This window comes from Carassius gibelio, chromosome A18 (assembly GCF_023724105.1).
Source record: "Carassius gibelio isolate Cgi1373 ecotype wild population from Czech Republic chromosome A18, carGib1.2-hapl.c, whole genome shotgun sequence".
Lineage (NCBI taxonomy): Eukaryota > Metazoa > Chordata > Actinopteri > Cypriniformes > Cyprinidae > Carassius > Carassius gibelio.
This window is the reverse complement of record NC_068388.1, coordinates 10,167,954-10,182,112: the sequence shown is the minus strand read 5'-3', so window position 1 is coordinate 10,182,112 and position 14,159 is coordinate 10,167,954. Positions and strand designations below refer to the sequence as shown.

Sequence of the window (14,159 nt, the reverse complement as noted above, 5' to 3'; positions counted from 1 at the left end):
CAACATAACCAAGATAAGAATATTTGTAAGATTCTTGAGGGCACCTACCCATGTCAGGACAGATTCTTGACTTCACCAAAGCACTTTTAGATACGAATAGGTCAGGTTGGTCCTATCTTGAAAGGCAGGTCTCTAGGGGTCTTTCCTGTACTGCATTCTGAAGCTGATGCCAGAGGCTGCTCTATCCCCTTTCCTCCCATTGACCTACAACATGGTTCTGCTTCTCCTGTGTTCCACCACTAACCTGTTTCCTATTATGTTTTATACTTACCACTCCACCATGTTCATGGCACCATCTGTTTCTTTGTTTCACCTACTGTAGAGAAACTTGAAGCTTGTGAATGTGTTGTCATTCTCTGCATATTTTTCATGTTTAATTCCATGGTTTCAAAGACATTCCTAGACAACTAACCTAATATAATTGTGTTTGTCAAGGACTTGTACTTAAATATTCCTAAATATGTATCTCTGCAATTGTTCTACACAATAGTATGCAGTTCTACAGAGTTGTCTAATCCTGCTCTTCCAGGGTCAATGTCCAGCAAAGTTTAGCTCCAGCACAAATTTGCAGTTATCATGAAGACATTGATTAACTGGTTCAAGTGTATTTGATTGGGGTTGGAGCTAAACTGTACAAGAACCTGCCCTTCAAGGACTAGAATTGGACACCCTGTTTTAGAATAAAACAATACCTTCCATAATGGCCTTGCTGATCTGATTGGTTAGTGCCAATTTGTTAGTGCCAATCAGTCTTACCTGGTGACTGGTCAAACAATATGGTCATTCTTGTAAAGTATTGCTGGTTAAGCTGATTAAGAAGCCTGGTGGAAACACCAGTACAACAACATCCTAGTCTGATTAACATCAAAAACACAACATATGTTGGTCTTTTCAGCAGGGTGGCTCCAAGAAAGTTTCGAAAAAGATTTAAGTTAGTTGGGGTAATGCATTGGGATGCCAAATATACTGCAGTAAGACTTTCCTCTTGGAAACAATGTCAGAAGCTTTAGAGTTCTCTCACATTTTGAAATACCACCCTATCTCTGCAGGCTTCTTCATAGCTTTCTGAGATCACCAGAGAAAGACCAATGTAAAGCCAGTGAAAGCAGAGCAAGTATTCCAGCAGAGTTTTCCTCTTCAGTGTCACTAGAGACTAATCCACAGGGTAGTTCTGAGAGATTCATGTCATCGCTAAATGTTAAAAATTAGCACTTTTCTCCCTCTCTCTGCAGCCACTCAGCCATGGCAGTTCTCTGAGGCTCCTCTGCTCTCTCTGCCGCCCATTTTAACCCAGAAAAGAGCCAATAATATTATGCTTTCCACTGGACCTCATACAGTACTTCTTTCTCACTTCAACTCCCTCAACTAACTGAGATAAACATAGAAAAACCCTAGAGACAAAGCTATTTACAAATATGCATCAGCTGCTAGACTAGTTACATCCACACTGTAAGATGTTATTTGAATTCTGTTTTCACATAGGTACCCATTAGCCATTGGTATTCCTTGTGCTTTGTCAAAATTCATCAGTTTGTCTGCTGTAGTTTCTGTCTTTCTAACTCTGTCCAATTGCAATGTCTTAAACAATCAGCTCCATGTTTAGAATGTTTTAGTTTGACTGACAGTCTGTGGTGCATGACTTTGATTCATTTATCATAAACCGCCTGCTGCCTGATTTCATTTATCCGGTTGTGGTTTATCTTTTATTTGACTCTTTGTTTTTAACCTGATCTAAAAAACAGATGAAGTCGACTTTATCTTTAAGGATCTAATTAGTAGGATAGAGGTTGTGAACTGCAGATAATATGTTTCCAATATTGTGTCAAAATGTGTACTGTGCATCGCATAAACATTTACCTTTTGTTTTGACTGAATTTGGCTTGCTTCACATTTCCTCTTGAACATAAATTTTGTGTTTAAGAGAGTAATTTGGTTCCTGAACTACGAAATAGTTTTCTCAGTCGGCACTGTGCTAGTGGCAGTGGCCTTAAATTATTTCTGAAAGACAAATTGAGTCGTTCGTCTGGGTAATGTTTAAGATCAGAGAACACATTTTGACACAACACTAGCACCCTGCCTCACTAGTTACTGCTGTTGCTTGAACCCTCCCAGGCTGGTGTCCCTCCATAGTCTCCTCGCTAACCTGCGGTGACCCCGTCCCCCTGGATGACGGGCAAACCCTTCTCCTCCAAGCTGCTTCCCAGGGAAATGTCACTTTATTGTCTATGCTGCTTAACCAAGATCCACTATTGGATATTCATCTCCATCAACATGAATTAACCTCTGCCTTGATCTCTGCTGCTTTTAATGGACATAAAGGTACGTACTGGGCAGATTGTGCTTAACTGACAAAAGGTTTTCTTTTGTGTAAGACATTATCCTGCAATCGTTTTCTATTGATGTAGAATTAATTGCATATATATATATATATATATATATATATATATATATATATATACACACACAGTGAAAATGTAGATATTAATATGTAAATAATGAGTTTTTGTCTATTCTATAGACTGCTTAAATCTGCTGCTGACTTCGGGGGCATCTCCTGATGCTGTTGATGAAACAGGATTTACGCCGTTACATGCCGCTGCTGAAAATGGTCACCATGAGTGAGTCCTCTGTTCCCAATTACCTTGCTATTGTCTTTTTTTTGTTTTTGTTTTTTGTATAATTGTTAAATTGGACAGTTCTTTTAAAGTTGCATGTAACAGGCTTGTTCAGAAACCTTTGCTTTAGTGCATTAAATGTTTGAAAGGTGATTAGATGGTATGCATCAAGACAGATTAGCATTTAATATTAAATGTGATGTACACGTATGTGTTTGTTACAGATGATTTTGGATTTCATGTGTTTAGTGCTGCCCAGTTGTGGGTCTACACAATTTTGTTTCTCTGATGTGTTTCTCTATGCAATGATATCAATCGCAGCTGCTCTCTCATTGGTAGATGCATGAGAGCTCTTGTGAAATGTGGAGCTGATTTGGAGAGGGAGTGCTTGCAGGGAAGGACCCCACTGTACCTGGCCTGTGAACAGGGACATGTGGAGTGTGTGAAAGTCTTGCTAGACGCAGGAGCAGACTGTTCACATGTCACAACTGTGAGTTTTCAGTCCTTCACTGACACCAGTGTAACCCAAGTGTCATTTACATTCTGCGTTCCTGATCCCTTTTTGTCATCTCCATGGTTACCCTAACAGTTGAGCGTGGGTATTTCGCTGTCTGTGTGTTGCTCAGAATGTAATTACAGTTCCTGTTTTAGAAACACTTAATTATGCCCTAAATGTTTTCTCAGTTTGCTTTAATTTACTGGGCTGAGAAAAAATCCTGGGAAATTCTAAAGGTCAATTTTAAGGTGGTTTACACTTAAGTGTTTGTTGTTCACAGGACAACTGCACAGCTCTGCATGCCGCAGTCAGTTCAGGTCATGTGGGCCCTCTGAAGCTCTTGCTACACCACCCATCTCCTGAACCAGACCTGGGTGTCCCTGCATCTCCTTCGGACCCCAACCAGGAGCTCCTGCACCCTTGTATAACAAAGGCCAGTCAAATTCTCAAACACAGTAACCAGGATGGCTGGACTGCTGCCCATATTGCTGCATCCAGGGGCTACAAGGTGACATATTTGATGCTGAGTACACTGCTTCGCCCCAGAAAATAAGAGTTAGAGGAGACTTATAAACACAGCTGATGCCTTGCATGCTTATGTATCCTCTGGTTTACAGAAATGCCTGGAGGTTTTGTGTAACCACAGTCAACAGGACATGGAGAAGAGGGATAAATGCAATCGCACCATTCATGATGTTGCAACGGATGACTGCAAAGACCTACTAGAGAACCTGGGTAAGTGTAGTTTGAGCGATGGAGCTTTGTGCAAATGTGATGGTTTGGCCATGCAATAGTTGACTTAAGTGACCACAGCCTTACCATTTAACTTTTGATTTCTACCCTATTTAAGACTGGTACATAGTGGTTGTACAGGTGCTCATGAGCTCACTGGAGCGTCTTTGCCCTGTGGATCTCCTGGAGGATGGCTGCGCTGTTGGCAAAGTAACAATTCAGCGCCATACTAGCTGGGAAGAACTAACAGGAAGCTTGAGTCACCTGCTGACCAATCACCTCCAGCTAATTTGTGGGAACTGGGAGCTGGAGGAAGTTCAGGGCAGAGCAGACACTTTGGGCCTCTCTTCTAACAGCATGGCCTCTGTAGTTATAGGTAAACACATCTACTGTACATCTTACAGTTTTACTAGCTACTTGCCTGGAGATTCAATTGTGTCCATTTAACTTGATTCTTACCATAACATTAGGTTTTATGTGTTGTGTTTATTAATAATAATAATAATATTACAAATATCTCATGAAAATTCACCCCAAAACCAAAAGTAAATGTAAATCCACTATACCGTGTACTATACAATGTAAATACCTAAAAAAAGATTTTTTACATTTTTTTTGAAAGAAGTCTCTTATCCTGAGCAAGGTTGCATTTATTTGGTAATATAGTCTTATATTATAACAATAATAAAAAAAAAAAATTATATTGTAATAAAAAAAAAAATTATATTGTAATATATTTTGAAATATAATTTATTCCTGAGATGGCCAAGCTGAATTTTCGCCATTACTTCGTCATTACTACTCTTCAGTTTCACATGATCCTACAAAAACCATTCTGTGCCCAAAAACTGTTCTTATAATTAATAATGTGAACAGTTTAATGTTATGTTCGTGGAAACATTTTTTCCAGGATTGTAACAATATAGAAGTATTTACAGTCACATTTTATCAATTTAATTAATCCCTACTGAATAAAACTATTCATTTCTTTACAGATCTTACTGATCCCAAACTTTTGAATGTTTGTGTATTTCATTTATATATTCCCCCTTTAAATAAAAAAACACTTTTTTTATTACTGTAATGCAAATAAATTAGTGCTGTGCAACGATTAATCGTGATTAATCTTATCCGAATGTATTATTTTGGATGCGATTAATCATGATTAATCGTTGCACAGCACTGAAAGAAATATATATTTAATATAATTATTTATATAATTGTATAGCACAATTTTACGTATATACCGTATCACTGTAGTAATTTTATTTGTGTCTCCAAACAGAATAATTTTCATTCAGATTTTGTTTTTATTTATTTGTTGAATTTATTTGCTTTATGGTAATTTGCAATACTGTTGCATTTGCAATTACAATGCAGAATTTGTCAATATTTATATATATAATATATATATATATATATATATATATATATATGTGTGTGTGTGTGTGTGTGTGTGTGTGTGTGTGTGTGTGTGTGTGTGTGTGTGTGTGTGTGTGTGTGTGTGTGTGTGTGTGTGTGTGTGTGTGTGTGTGTGTGTGTGTGTGTGTATATATTTTTGATGGTTCTAAAACAGCATTTATTTATTGACATAAAATATTTCTTCACCCTTTCACTCACATATTTGAATGCACAGTGCAGCTGCAGTATTGATCATTTCTTGATTTCTTTGAAATGGAACCTGTAGTGTAGAGACACATTCGCAATGGCTATTCTTAGATTACCCCTGCCTTCTGAACAGCTGCAGTGCTTCCTAAATTGCCTTTGGTCAGTGTTTAATTGGTCACTGTTCAAGTTTTAATTTCCCCACCTCAGTGTTTTTTTTTATTCCTACTGTCATAGATGCAAGAAAAAAGAAACAACCAATTAAAAAAATAAAATAAAATAAAATATATACATATATATATATCACTAGTATGATTTGAATTTACAAAATCACATTCACTCAAACGTGCTATTACTATCTACTTGTGTAGTCTCTTCAGTCGTTATGCTGACACTGGCTCTAGTAAGCGTGAATTTAAAATGGCTCTTGTTTTGGGTGTTTTCCAACAGCACAGTGTGCCAAGTAGGGAAGGATGTGGGATAGGGGACTAACTGAGCTTGGCTTGACCCGAGGGTTGTCATGCAGGGCTGCTGAAAATAAACCAGCCTTCTCCAAGTTCTCACCGACTGTATCTCTTTCACACCCCTCTGGCCTCCTCCCTCTCTCTTTTTCTCTATCTCTCACCACTTCTTCTTTATTTTTTTTTGTTTACACCCAACTCCTCCCTTAAGACAAGATGTTTCCAAACACCAAGAGCAGATGTCAGAATGAAGCGATTTGGCCCACAGAGAGCAACGTGATGACTATCTCCTATTCCTGACACAAAACATGAGGAGACTGACAGACAGGAAAGAGAGTGAGAAGAGGATTTGCAGGATAAAAGCTGATTTATCATGGCTCTCAAGTTTGACATGCAGTACTACTGTAGATGAAATCTGCTCCCATGTCAGTTAGGATTACACATCCATGTCTTTCACCAGAGGCGGACACATAAATCCTCTCTTTCCTGAACGGATCCTCTTGTTAAACTTTTCTCGTTATGCGTGTGTACTTCAGGTGATGCTGTGTGGTTGCCAGGGCAGAAGCTGCCTCAGTCTCCTTGGGACCTCATTCGGAAGCGTCTGAGCCAGCGTATTACCATACGTCTTAAAGGTGGGCTTTCAGTCTCTATCAAACTTTAAAGAATCAACACATCTCTTGGGTTTCCACACTCTGCTCCCCTTTTTTACATGATCCTGGTGCTCAGCCAGGCTCCAGAATATTCCACCTCATGTTAGAACAACTCTGTGAAGCCCTTGCTCAAATCCATTTCATCTCCCATGGCTCCTTGATTAACTGTAGGTTTGATTTATGGTTCATGGCTGATTTTGCTTTCTGTCAGGCCTGTCAGAGTGCACTCTGGATGAGATGACGTACGACTCCCTGATCCCTCTACAGCTGCTGCAGAACTATGTCCGTCTGGTACGCTAACTCGCTCTCCACGTCAAAGAGAGTTTCTCTGGATGATCTTTAACATTTGGATTAAAAGAGTGCTGAGAGAAACAATGTCTTATAATACCATGGGACCAAAACAGCATTGTTTGAGCCTCCACCACCAGTTTGGCACCTTGGGGCAACAGATACTATTTGTGTTTCAAAATGTTGTGATAGAAGATACATGCAGTGCAACAAGCCGTAACTTAAAACAGCAAAACACCCTCCAAGACACGAGTATTCAAGCCTGCATAAAGTCATGCATAAAATATTTGGCATGAATTATAAAATTAAGCGGGTCTAAATGAATAATACATGTGCTGGTAGTTCGTTTTGATGAACTCGATTGTGTTTTTGTCTGTGGTCAGGTGGAACAGTACCATAACGTCATCTTCCACGGGCTGGAGGGCAGCTTTCAGGAGTACATCGCCAACCAGATCTCTCATTATATCAAGGTAACTATTATCAGTTAAATATTATTTTTTAACTCTGTTAATGAAATGTAAAACATGAATAACTGTATGCATTTTTGTTCATTTAAAACTTAGGGTTAGGGTTAGCCTAACCCTAACCCTTACCTTACATTTCATACTTTTGAAGGTTTTTCAACATTAAACATTGAGTATATGAGCAGGCCTGAATCCAATAATACAAGTTCATACACAAAGTACAATACATTTATGAAATCTATTAAACTACATATAGTACACTACTTTTAAAAAATTGTAGTCAGTATCATTTATTTATTTAGAAATTAAGAAATATTTGTATTTAATAAGAATGCATTAACTTGATCAAAAGGGACAGTTTACACATATTAAATATATTCTTTTGATCTTTCATCAAAGAATGCTGAAAATAAGCATTACAGGTTCCATAAAAATATTAAGCCGCACAGCCAATTTCAGTATTGATGATAACAACAAATGCTTCTTGAGCAGCAAATCAATATAAGAATGATTTCTAGAGGAAATTGTGACACTGATGTCTGGAGTAATGATGGTAAAAATCCAGTTTTGCCCACACAAGAATGAATTACATTTTAAAATATATCTTGTTTGTCTCATGTACTGCAGGCGTCCATATGTACTAGTCATGATGTTTATGATGCACCTGTTGTGTGTTTATGTGTGTTCGCAGCACAGACAGGAGGCCCAGGGGATTGGCTGTGATGTCGTCAGGGTGGAGATAGATGAGAGTGTATCCAAAGAGCACCTGCTGGAGATCTTCATCAACTGTGGTAAGAGCCTCTTCAATCAATCATGCAGCTCTGTGTCAAGGAGTCATGTTTCTCAGGTGATGATGTAGGCAAAGAAGATTCCAGACCCCTTGAAACAAGACCAAAATCTTTTATTCTGTGTTGAATCTGAAATGTTAGGGAATGAATATCATTCTGTGAAACTCTCAATGATGATTTTGCATGCATTTAGCCTGTACCATATAAAAATGAAAATAAAAATCTTGATTAAAATGAGCACTTGCACCAGAAGTGAATGTGGCAAATATTTAATATTCACTGTTTCAATAGTATAGCCACAAAACATGAACAAAATACCATTAAAATCACTTAGTAACCTTTTTTCCAACATAATGCCTAAAACCTATAACAACTTTACAGATAGAATATTCCTTGAAGGATTACATCTTTGAATTTGAGTGGTTTGTCTGGTACTGATCGAGTTGTGTTGTGTACTGTATATCAGGGTTCCTGGTGTCATTGCATGAAGGCAGCACTGGGCGTTGTGTTGTAGTGGTTCTGGAGGGTCTGCAGAGAGCCCACTCTCTCAGCCACCTCCTGGGAGACCTGTGCGAAGCCCTGGAGAACCGAGGATCTGTCTATTCCCTCTCCCTCAACCATGGTGAGACTCATCCATACAGATGAAGTACAGCTAGAATAGTCAATGAAAGAGCGGTTCGGTTCAACTCTTTTCTCCTTGTGTTGACGGACAGGTCATGATGGGCTTTACTATTTCCGTGAAGGGAGTTTTTTGATTGGCACACTGGCCAAGCCTTGCCTACAGGGTGCTGAGCTACGACTACAGCAGCACTTCCGCTGGGTGCAGCTGCGCTGGGACACCGAGCCCCTCAATGGCATGCTGGGACGTCATCTACGCAGAAAACTCCTCCACAAGGTCAGCCATGCACATCATTTAATGGGCTGAAGGGAAGACCACCAGAATAGCAGTCCAGCTCTAAATTTAGTGGAGATCATTTAGATCAGAGTGTACCATGTAAGAGCCGAATCATTCAAATAAACAGAGACTCCAAACGTCATGGAATGACTGCACAATATACATTTCTATTATATATATATATATATATATATATATACAGTACAGACCAAAAGTGTGGACACATCTTCTCATTCAAAGAGTTTTCTTTATTTTTCATGACTATGAAAATTGTAGATTCACACTGAAGGCATCAAAACTATGAATTAACACATGTGGAATTATATATGGAATTATATACATAACAAAAAAGTGTGAAACAACTGAAAATATGTCATAATCTAGGTTCTTCAAAGTAGCCACCTTTTGCTTTGATTACTGCTTTGCACACTCTTGGCATTCTCTTGATGAGCTTCAAGAGGTAGTCACCTGAAATGGTCTTCCAACAGCCTTGAAGGAGATCCCCGAGAGATGCTTAGCACTTGTTGGCCCTTTTGCCTTCTGTCTGTGGTCCAGCTCACCCCTAAACCATCTCGACTGGGTTCAGGTCCGGTGACTGTTGAGGCCAGGTCATCTGGCGCAGCACCCCATCACTCTCCTTCTTGGTCAAATAGCCCTTGATGCCTTCAGTGTGACTCTACAATTTTCATAGTCATGAAGGTGTGTCCAAACTTTTGGTCTGTACTGTATACGTGTGTGTGTGTGTGTGTGTGTATTAAGTGACAAATATACCAAAATAATCATTAGCTGTTAGCTGTTAACCTCAACACAGAGGCAGTGAGCTGGACCCGTAGAATGGATCAGTTGATTCAGTTGATTGAATAATTCATTCACAAATGGGGCTACTTGTTATTTCTTTCATGAAATGTCATGAAGCCTAAAGTAAATGTCAGAATTTAAGGAGCACTTTAATGATGTTTTTGGTGCTTTTCATCTTTTTGAACATTTAAAATATCGGATTGGAATGAGAATAAATGCTGAAATGTTTCGTTTTGAGTGAACTCTCCCTTTAATCGAGTTCTTCTATGGCTGCACAGGCTCAGGGCCAGTGCTGGGCATCTGATGATCCTGTACACAAATCGCTTTCTTGGGTGTGCTCAGTGTGGCACCAGCTCAACGCCTGCCTGTCACGTCTGGGGACCTCGGAGGCCTTGTTGGGACCCTATATCTTCCTCTCCTGCCCTGTGAATGCAGAACAGACTCAGGCCATTCCCAAGTATGTCACGATACTGGGATTTCTAACTTCAATACAGTACTTTGAAAAACGTTTGATAAAATTTTCGATAACATGAGGGGAAAATTGGAACAGTAGCTAAGTTACTATATTACTGACCATAATCAAATATGTTCTTATCAGCTGAAACTCTCGTCTGAGATTCCTCAAGCCCTATTAGGGGATACTACTACTACTACTACTACTAATATATTATTATTATTTATATATGACAAAAATATATTACTATTGTAATGGAACAGGACCATGAGCTGTAATATTTAGCTAATAATGATTTGTATATTATATCCCATGGCAGGCAGTATTATTTGTTAATATTGGTCCATGTGTCTTTGTGTTTAGGTGGTTGGTGAGACTTTGGAATGCAGTAATAGTTCCACGGGTCGAGGATGCGGTTATATCTAGAGTAACAGCCAAACGCTCTCCCTCCCAGCGACGCTCTCCCAACAGCAAAGGTCTGAGTCCAGGACAGAGAGCTGTAGTCAAAGCAGCTCTTAATATCCTGCTGAATAAGGCTGTGCTGCAAGGCTGCCCGCTGAACAGAACAGGTACAGCACTGAGGAACACACTGAACTAAACTAAAGGATGCTACTAATGTACTCAGCAAATTTGAATCTTTTCCGTTTTATGTGGTTAGAGATTGACAGGTTCTTACCCGAGTTCCAGGGAGGATGTTTCCCTCTTTCCACCATTGGCTCCGCCTACAGGAAAGGTGGCAGAAAAGGACGAGATAATGGGGCTTGGAGACGAGCCAATACCAGCCCAAGGAAGAAAGGTAGCCCCGCCTCTGGGAGGAGCTCTACCTGCTCTTTAAGAGAAGGTGAGGTGTAACTGATGGCTGTAACAAGCTACTGCTGGCATTGCATTTTATTCATATTAAATTCTCTGAATAATCAATGTTCTTTTTTTCTTATCATGAAGGATCTCTGGCCAATTCAAGCACTCAGCCAATGACAAATGTCAATCATTCAAGGTGTGTTTCTTACATGCATATGTTTGAACTACCAGCAGATGGCAGTGTTATTCAGTGATTATGTATCTACTGTCTGTTCCTGCAGACTCGGTGATGGAGTTGCTTTGGGTCTGTCTCTTTGCTCTGATGAAGAGACGGATCTCATCAGAGAACTCCAGACCATGTGCTCTAGCAAATCTGAGCCGGACATTAGCAGGGTAATAGACATTACTCACATATACTGCTGTTTGATAAGTTTGGGATCGTTAATTGTTATAAAAAACTCTCTTATGCTCACAAAGGTGACATCTATTTAATCAAAAATACAGTAACTGCAGTATTTTTGTGAAATATTACTACAGTTTAAAATAAATGTTTTCTATTTTAATATATTTAAAAATGGTGAATTTTTAGGAGCCGTTACACCAGTCTTCAGTTTCACTTGATCATTCAGAAATCATCATAATGCTGATTTGCTTATTTAATCCTCTAGTCTCAGATTTAGTCTGTGCAAGAAAAAAACAGCTTGTGCGTCTCTTTGAGACTTTCTGTTCAACCTACACAAACAGTCTGGCACAGTTTAGCACATGGCCTTGCAGTTTCTAGGAATTGACAAGCTGTGTTCGTTTCCTCTTTTACCTGGTACAGATTGCTCTTTTTAAAGAGGAGTTCATCATGCTTCCAGACTCGATTCCAGCCAGTCCTCGGAGGAGTGATGGCAAGGTCACGCAGCCCCAAACAAATCCCGTTACAACAGAGAGAGCTGTGGATATGACCCATCCTCCACCACAGAAGGCAAGCCTTTGATAAAACACCATGGCTCTGTTCCAAAGCCTACCGAGCCAACTACATACGTAGCTGCCCTCTAAGGCAACATCCTAACTGTCATGGAGCCTCATTAATAAATAATATGGAGTGCTCTACATAAAGTGCACAAATAGAGCACCACAGTCAGGTTCCCAAAGTAAACAGCATGATGTATAATAAACAAAAATATGTAGTGCACTCAAATATTAGGTTAAATCTTTTTTTTATTATTATTATTACACATTTTATATACAATATTGAATGAAATGTGGTTATTCGTAATAATTTCCCTCACCTCATCCACCATCTTGGATTTGCCTTAAAGTGCCTTATTATGGGTTATGAAATGTATATATTTTGGTTTTGGGAGTCCACAACAACAGGTTGACATGCATGCAAGGTCAAAAAACACTTTAATTGTCTTATAATATGCATTTATTTTTTACCTTACTTGCTCAAGACTCCTAAACGATTCATTTGTGAGGTGCAGTGCTGCTTTGTGTACAGCGTTACCAGGGAAACCGTTATTTTCCCGCTCTAAAAGCGGCACCTAGTGGCAAACGATGAATGAAAATGAATTTTCATTCAGATCAACAAGTGTGTGGGCAAATGTCCTAATGTTTAATGTTGACGTCAACATGAAACGGCTTGGGTTTCGTTTTGAAAAAAAATGACTCATTTCAATGATTCAGAGTCGACTCTTTCTTTTGAGTAACGATAACTTTAAACACTGTACACTTTCAGATTTAAAACTTCGCAGGATGTTTTCATTCACTTAAAGTTGTGTTTCCAAAAATCCATAATAGGGGCACCTTAAATGTGGCCTCTGAAGGTTGCATGCTATTTTTTTGTAACAAAACACATGTATTAGGTGCATTCTCTCTTTTTGTTTTTAAAAATACTTAGTTTTTTGTTTATTGCTGTGTCTGTGTAAAGATCGAAGGCAGTCGTGCTTCTCCTCAGAGAGTGACGAGACCCAGATCGCATCTGCCCATCCCCAGCAGCAGAGGGGCTCAGCAGGTGAACACCACCAGCAGCATTGCCCTTCAGAGTCACAGCAGCAACCCTAGCAGAGCCTCCACCAGCAGCAGAGCAAGGCAGCCCCCGTCCCACAACAACAGCAACAACTTCTCCTCACAAGACAACATCTGGTTCCTGGACCCTAACTGTAATGAAAACTACAGTACCCATGGATAAACACCTCCCACTGCCCTCCCTTTGCCCTCAGTCTGTTATCAACCTCTATGTTGTGAAGTTTGGTTACTGGCAGCATTTTAGTATTTGTACATGTTGTCCATACTTGTTACACTATATTACATTGTGTACTTTGGGACCATAGTTTTAATATATTCAACTGTTTAAGTAAAGAACTTTGAGGAAAAACAAGTACGATAAACTAACAAGAGAAAGACTGCTTGAACACTTTACAATTTGCCTTTTAGGTGAAATGTTTTGGATCAAAGAGCCAGCTGGTAGTCTTTTTGCTCTTTAGTATTTTCAATCAATCGTGTTTTACGTTTAAATAAGTGAAAGGTGACTTTTAAAAACTGTCGAAATCAGGGTTTTACCAAATATGTGTAAATAAGAACTTGGAACTTAAATGTTGTATAGATTAGTATGTGTGTGTGTGTGTGTGTGTGTGTGATATTGCGTTTGTACATTAGAGGCATTTTGAAGGGAAAATGAGAACTGTATATATTGTTTGTAATATTAAATTTTGGTTCATATTTTTTCACAAACTGAATGTGGCAATAAGTACCGCCATTGCGAACGCAGGATATTTTGTTTTCGTCTGTTAAGCCATAATTAGTATTTTGAATTACTCTCATGCGTGCTCAGTGTCTGGCTTGAACTTTGACTTTGTGAAACGATGAAATCGGAAATGGCGCACATTATCTTTTCGTTTGTCTTCTATATTGAACATCTAGGATAAACAAGTATTATTTTATAGTCAGTATTGTTCATATGTACAGAAGAGATTATAATCGACCTCTGATGTTTAAATGTATTATAGTTGTTGGATGAGGTTCAGAGAAATTGTCCTGTTTCCTCCAAGCACAACAATTAAAAATGCACTATATCCTAGACATCACCTCAGCGGCTGGCTTTTCTTTTTCTACACAGCTAATGCTA

At 39.0% G+C, this 14,159-nt stretch overlaps 1 protein-coding gene across 1 annotated transcript in view; it reads left to right on the top strand.

The window, feature by feature from the left end:
* Window positions 1–14,113, top strand: part of LOC127934454 (cortactin-binding protein 2) — a 39,057-nt gene extending 24,944 nt beyond the window's left edge. The window contains exons 5-23 of the mRNA XM_052531844.1: window positions 2,113–2,319; window positions 2,519–2,618; window positions 2,955–3,105; window positions 3,392–3,619; window positions 3,729–3,846; window positions 3,962–4,219; window positions 6,446–6,541; window positions 6,771–6,850; window positions 7,231–7,317; window positions 8,003–8,102; window positions 8,566–8,721; window positions 8,813–8,994; window positions 10,071–10,249; window positions 10,610–10,815; window positions 10,905–11,087; window positions 11,189–11,240; window positions 11,326–11,437; window positions 11,868–12,014; window positions 12,963–14,113. Coding sequence (XP_052387804.1) covers window positions 2,113–2,319; window positions 2,519–2,618; window positions 2,955–3,105; window positions 3,392–3,619; window positions 3,729–3,846; window positions 3,962–4,219; window positions 6,446–6,541; window positions 6,771–6,850; window positions 7,231–7,317; window positions 8,003–8,102; window positions 8,566–8,721; window positions 8,813–8,994; window positions 10,071–10,249; window positions 10,610–10,815; window positions 10,905–11,087; window positions 11,189–11,240; window positions 11,326–11,437; window positions 11,868–12,014; window positions 12,963–13,223 — 2,903 coding nt within the window. The 3' untranslated portion in view covers window positions 13,224–14,113. The remainder of the gene's footprint in view (window positions 1–2,112; window positions 2,320–2,518; window positions 2,619–2,954; window positions 3,106–3,391; window positions 3,620–3,728; window positions 3,847–3,961; window positions 4,220–6,445; window positions 6,542–6,770; window positions 6,851–7,230; window positions 7,318–8,002; window positions 8,103–8,565; window positions 8,722–8,812; window positions 8,995–10,070; window positions 10,250–10,609; window positions 10,816–10,904; window positions 11,088–11,188; window positions 11,241–11,325; window positions 11,438–11,867; window positions 12,015–12,962) is intronic.
* Window positions 14,114–14,159: the final 46 nt, after the last annotated feature.